The sequence below is a fragment of the Montipora capricornis genome, chromosome 10, assembly GCF_036669925.1.
Source record: "Montipora capricornis isolate CH-2021 chromosome 10, ASM3666992v2, whole genome shotgun sequence".
Taxonomy (NCBI): Eukaryota; Metazoa; Cnidaria; class Anthozoa; order Scleractinia; family Acroporidae; genus Montipora; species Montipora capricornis.
The window spans coordinates 2,260,501-2,265,500 of NC_090892.1; the positions used below are offsets into that span (position 1 = coordinate 2,260,501).

Below are 5,000 nucleotides of genomic sequence, written 5' to 3' on the forward strand. Positions count from 1 at the left end.
CCGTGTATTGGGCTCTTGTGGTTGAGTTTATGGTGGGAGCACAACTGCCATCCACCATTGCCAACTACTTATGGAAAAAAAATATCGAAACCCCTGTGTTCTGTCTCAGATTTAGTTTTCTAGGAGTGGGATAATCTAAGCATAGAGACCTTTACTTACCTCATCTGTGTTAAACATGCCCATGGACACTCCACCCTCATTGCTAAAGTTGTGCACAAGGTATTTGATTGGTTTACTGCCATCGGAGGGGGTGTAAATTATCTCCACTTTGCCAGGGCCAGGAACAACAAAGTCTGTTGCTTTGTACTGATTCACCATGAAAGAAAATCATCATTTAGGACACTCCCCTTTTAAATAGGACACCTCCCTTTTGTTTTGTGCAGGTTTGTAAAATACAAGCAGAGCATAGAGAAACTGATCAAACAAACATAGCAACATCATGGGCCGTGAGGAGGGAGGAGGGAGGGGCTAAACCTAACCCAAACCCCCTCCCCCTTCCCAGTCTTTTTTCTTATGGTGTTGTTTTCTCCTAAACTGCTCCCTACTCTCCTCTCACTTGGTTTTTCCCTCTCCTCAAAACCAGCATTTGACTTGATTTGCGTTAATTGTTAATTTTGGTGTCCCCAAATAGTGCTCCAGTGCTAGAACAACTAGACACTTAAATAAATTTCCTTTCCTTTCCCGTTCCTTTTACATTTTTCCTCTTGTTGGTTGGCATTGTGTCCCTCCTTGGCTAGCTGCTGGTTATATATTATTACTACTACCTCATAACACTTGCTTGAAATTACATGTATCGGTTTACCGGGGTGATCAGTTTTTCAGGCAAAATGAAAAGCCTGGTTGCCCAAAGAAAAAAACAATGGACAATCCAGCCAAAAATAGAAAACAACAACAACATCAACAAGTTTATTACAAAGTTTGGAACATAACAAATATGATGGAGCACTGCTCGCAGTTAGCTACAGCTATTTGAGGCAAGCAGTGGTTTGATGCATAAAATTAATTTAAATATTATTTTACAACACATAAAAATAACTTATTGAACTAAGTATGAAGTACGAATCAGGTAATGAAACCAAGAAAGCAACGAAAGGGAATTCATAGGAAAATTAAACAACTTGCATGAGAAACTGGAAGGATAATGCAAATATAATAAGTTCAGTTTTCACGGCATATTCAAATCCAATAAATCAATATATTCATTTGTTTCTGAAAGAGGGCATTGTGAATGTTGTATTTAAATTTCGTTTTAGGCATTTGACGAAATTCATTAGATATAAAGCTATTCCAGATTCTAACACCATCCCTTGAAAAAAACGTATTTTGCTTGTTTATTCTAGAGTATTCAAGAAAGAAGTTACCTCTTGTTGATGATCTTGTGTTATATGAATGAATATTATGTTGGTAATGAAATAAATTACTTATTTGGAGTGGCGATATATTATTTGAGATGTCATGTATTAAGACGGCAACTGACTTGAAGTAAAGAAGATCTAGAGGTAATAGACTAAGAGATGAAGAGGGGTATTGCGTGAGTTTTACAAATAATCACAAAAAAGCATAAGACAAAGAGCACGTTTCTGAAGAGATAAGATTATGTTTCTGTGTGTTTTTCCTGCTTTGCCTCACACTGTTATACCATATAATAAATACGGAACCTTGAATCAGTGATCTGTAAATATGTTGTAAAGCATTAACTGGCACAAAACGTCTTAACCTAGCAATAATACCGATCGATATACTTATTTTCGAGGCTTTTTTGTAAAATATGATGTTTCCAGGAGAGATTCTCACCAAATGACAGCAAGTAGTAGTGTGTTAATTTGCCACAGTTGAGCATTTTGCAGCGTTTGGAATATCTGCGGCTTTTACAAAAAGTTGTCACATAAAAAATGTAGTCTTGAGACAGTATCACAGACATGTAGGCAATGGACAATCCAAGACTCCTTTTTTGAAAATGCTAAAACTTAAACCCAGACTTCCACAAAAAACCACAGGTGCGCTCTTAAAATTATTGGATACTCATTGAATCTCCAACGCTATGTAATTGCATCTCAAGAAGGCATGCAGTTAATCATGGGAGATTTCCTAATGGGAAACCACGCATTTATCAGGGAAACCAAATTCACAGGTTTAGTTGCCCGGCTTTTGACCACCTGGAGTATTTTTTTAATTTCGAGAACTGTCATAACTAACTTGTCCTCATGGAATAATACCAGTAGTCTATTTATACAACAAGTTGCTGAAAATAAATACCTGATCAGCATGGGCATGACGACCAATAATGATTGGCTTTGACCATCCTGGTACCAGTCTGGGAATATTTTTGCAGATTATTGCTTCTCTGAACACTGTTCCTCCAAGGATGTTACGGATCGTTCCATTGGGTGATTTCCACATTTTCTTTAAGTTAAACTCTGGTGTCATTGTAAAAGGGATGATTTATCATTATAGATTAGCATTACAACTGCTGTTACTACCAAGGCCCTGTAGCATTTGTTCAAAGCTCATTATTAAGCAAATCCTGGAAACTAAAGTTTCCAAAAGAATTTTAGTTTTCAATTTTGACTCACAGTTTTGTTCTCCTTCACAATTATATTACATTGTTAACTAGACCCTTTTTTTAACAGGTAAAATTAAAACCTGCGTTGGTATTTAATTGGGGATTAGTATTAATTGGCTTTTGGAAAACTGGGCCCAGATATCTATGGGTATAATATTCCAATGGCCAGCTGTTAACAAGCCATTGTAAATCTGTTCTACTGCAGACAAACAAGATGACAAGGGAATACAGTTGCAAGGTTCAAATTTAGATTGACATGTAGAGTGATCTATTAGCACTTGGAAGTCCTGGGATCCATTAACAATAAACTAAACATTTTTAATAATAATGATTATTTTGGAGGCTTTAACCCTTCCATGCTCAATTGTGACACTTAAAGATTTTATTGTCAGATGATTTTTCTAGTTGTCAATGTGGGCCCCTCGAGCGTAAACCAGCAACATCCTTTTAAGAGTAGCGTAATTGAAAAGAAGTGCTTTAATGTTCAGCTTTTCACATAAGATTACATGCCGTCTATGGTTTGATGGCATGGTGTGATCTCCATCACATAAATCAATTATTATTGAACCTGGCCAAGTGTTGTTGGTGTTATGAAACCAACCTTCAACTCGCTTCTCATCTGGAGTAATTGTAGCGCACTTGATGCCGACACTGTACAGCTTCACAGCTTCAGCTGCTTCAGTTGTGACTAAAAATAAGGCAGAGAATACCAGGATTTATAAAAAACATTATTTACGAAAACCAGAAAATGGGTTTGCATCTCAGAGGAATAGATGTTGACAATGAACTGCAAACATGCCATTCCTCGGACCTAATGGTTTAGTGCTCAACCTCTACTTAGTATGCCAAGCCAGTTTATATTCGCCAATCAAAACGCTAATGTGAAAGGTACCTAAGTGATTAATAAACAACAAGAACAGCTAAGGGAGACCATCTACCTTTATCATCTGTTTGATCTCTGTTCTGAATTGAAAGATCATATGACTTCACATCTACATCCAGATAGGGATAGAGAAGCTTTTCTTTAATTACCTCCCATATTACCCTGGTAAGAAAACCACAGTAGGTAAACATTAATTTTCTGACATTTGTGCATGTCCATGCATGCAACCTGCAGAATACTTAAGTAATTCAGTTTTCCTTTAAAGGAAATTTGACGCACAATGGGCTTATATATATTGGAAAAGAACCAAAACTAAGGGTACGTTTTTGGAAAATGTCCCGTAAACAGCACTTTCACTTAAGCTTACTGTGCATTCCGATTAATAACCATAGAGATTGATTACTTTACTCTTTTGCTTTAATTAAATTAATGCATAACTCATGTAGCTAAAACCATCTGAACGCAATTTTACACAACTTCCTCTCGAATATTGAGACAAGATCCAAAAATATCCGCTTCATGTGTGAAGACGAGTAATTCCATTCTCTGAGAACAAACGACAGAACAAACCTTAATTAAATCGTATTGAAAAAATGCCGTACGTTCCTCGAAGAATGTACTTTAATATTAATCTCACTTCAGTTTGAAGTCTCTAAAGAACGCAAAATCCGAACATTTCAACTTATGTAAGCTATTTCAGTATTTAAACTCAACTTAAGCTACGCATAGTACAATCTTCAAGTGAGTCTTGCGAATTTTTCCTATACCTTGTCATTTCATCTCCTTTCATTTCAACTACAGGACCAGCTATGGACAAATGCAAAGAAGTCAATGAACCTGAGTGTTTCAAAGAAGGAAGGAACACTGCCAAAATTAGATGTACTCACTTCGCCTTTTTTCTTGAATAACATATATACATCAAAAACGAATAATTTTTTATAGAAGAGTCAATCTTACCTTGTATTTTATGCATTATGCTGGGGATAAAAAGTTAAGCCCAACAAACAAGTTTCTCCAATATAACTGATGTCATGCAGAGCGATGTCGATGTCGAAGTCGACCTCCGTGACGCAACTGTTGTATTCACTCAAAAAACTTATTAAATTTTTACGGGAAATGTAGACACTCCCATGACATGACACTGATCGATCCAGTGAAGAATAATTGAGCTCAATTAACTAATGAATAAGATTAACCCTATATTCTTTGAATCAAAGCAATAGGCAGCCAATTTTGCTCGAAGAGCACAAAGGAACTTTGTATTACATGTAAAAATACAAACATATGATACAAATTGTTTGAAAAGTTCAAGGATCGTCACGCAAATTCAGACTACCATACAAGGTAACTTGTACATCCCTTCCCCGCACCCTCTAGGTCTGTGGGAACTGGAAACTACTCAGTATTCACAAATAATTTCGAGTTTCTTCGATCAGTTATTTTTGCGGCAACAAATCTATCTCACGATGACTCAGCAAATATTATATAAACAAATGATTGCCATGATGAATCAGTACAATCTGAGAAGAGTTCGATCATGGCAGAAGAAGCAGA

The 5,000-nt window shown here is 36.4% G+C and overlaps 2 protein-coding genes across 2 annotated transcripts in view; one reads left to right on the forward strand and one right to left on the reverse strand.

Moving 5' to 3' along the window:
* Positions 1-4,795, reverse strand: part of LOC138019679 (isocitrate dehydrogenase [NADP] cytoplasmic-like) — an 11,019-nt gene extending 6,224 nt beyond the window's left edge. Inside the window, exons 1-6 of the mRNA XM_068866544.1 lie at positions 4,404-4,795; positions 4,214-4,253; positions 3,502-3,608; positions 3,165-3,251; positions 2,257-2,417; positions 160-306 (exon numbers count right to left, since the gene is read on the reverse strand). Coding sequence (XP_068722645.1) covers positions 160-306; positions 2,257-2,417; positions 3,165-3,251; positions 3,502-3,608; positions 4,214-4,253; positions 4,404-4,419 — 558 coding nt within the window. The 5' untranslated portion in view covers positions 4,420-4,795. The remainder of the gene's footprint in view (positions 1-159; positions 307-2,256; positions 2,418-3,164; positions 3,252-3,501; positions 3,609-4,213; positions 4,254-4,403) is intronic.
* A 47-nt stretch (positions 4,796-4,842) lies between these two features.
* LOC138019680 (AN1-type zinc finger protein 2B-like) overlaps positions 4,843-5,000 on the forward strand; it is a 7,076-nt gene continuing 6,918 nt past the window's right edge. Inside the window, exon 1 of the mRNA XM_068866545.1 lies at positions 4,843-5,000. This exon is cut by the window's right edge and continues 93 nt beyond it. Coding sequence (XP_068722646.1) covers positions 4,984-5,000 — 17 coding nt within the window. The 5' untranslated portion in view covers positions 4,843-4,983.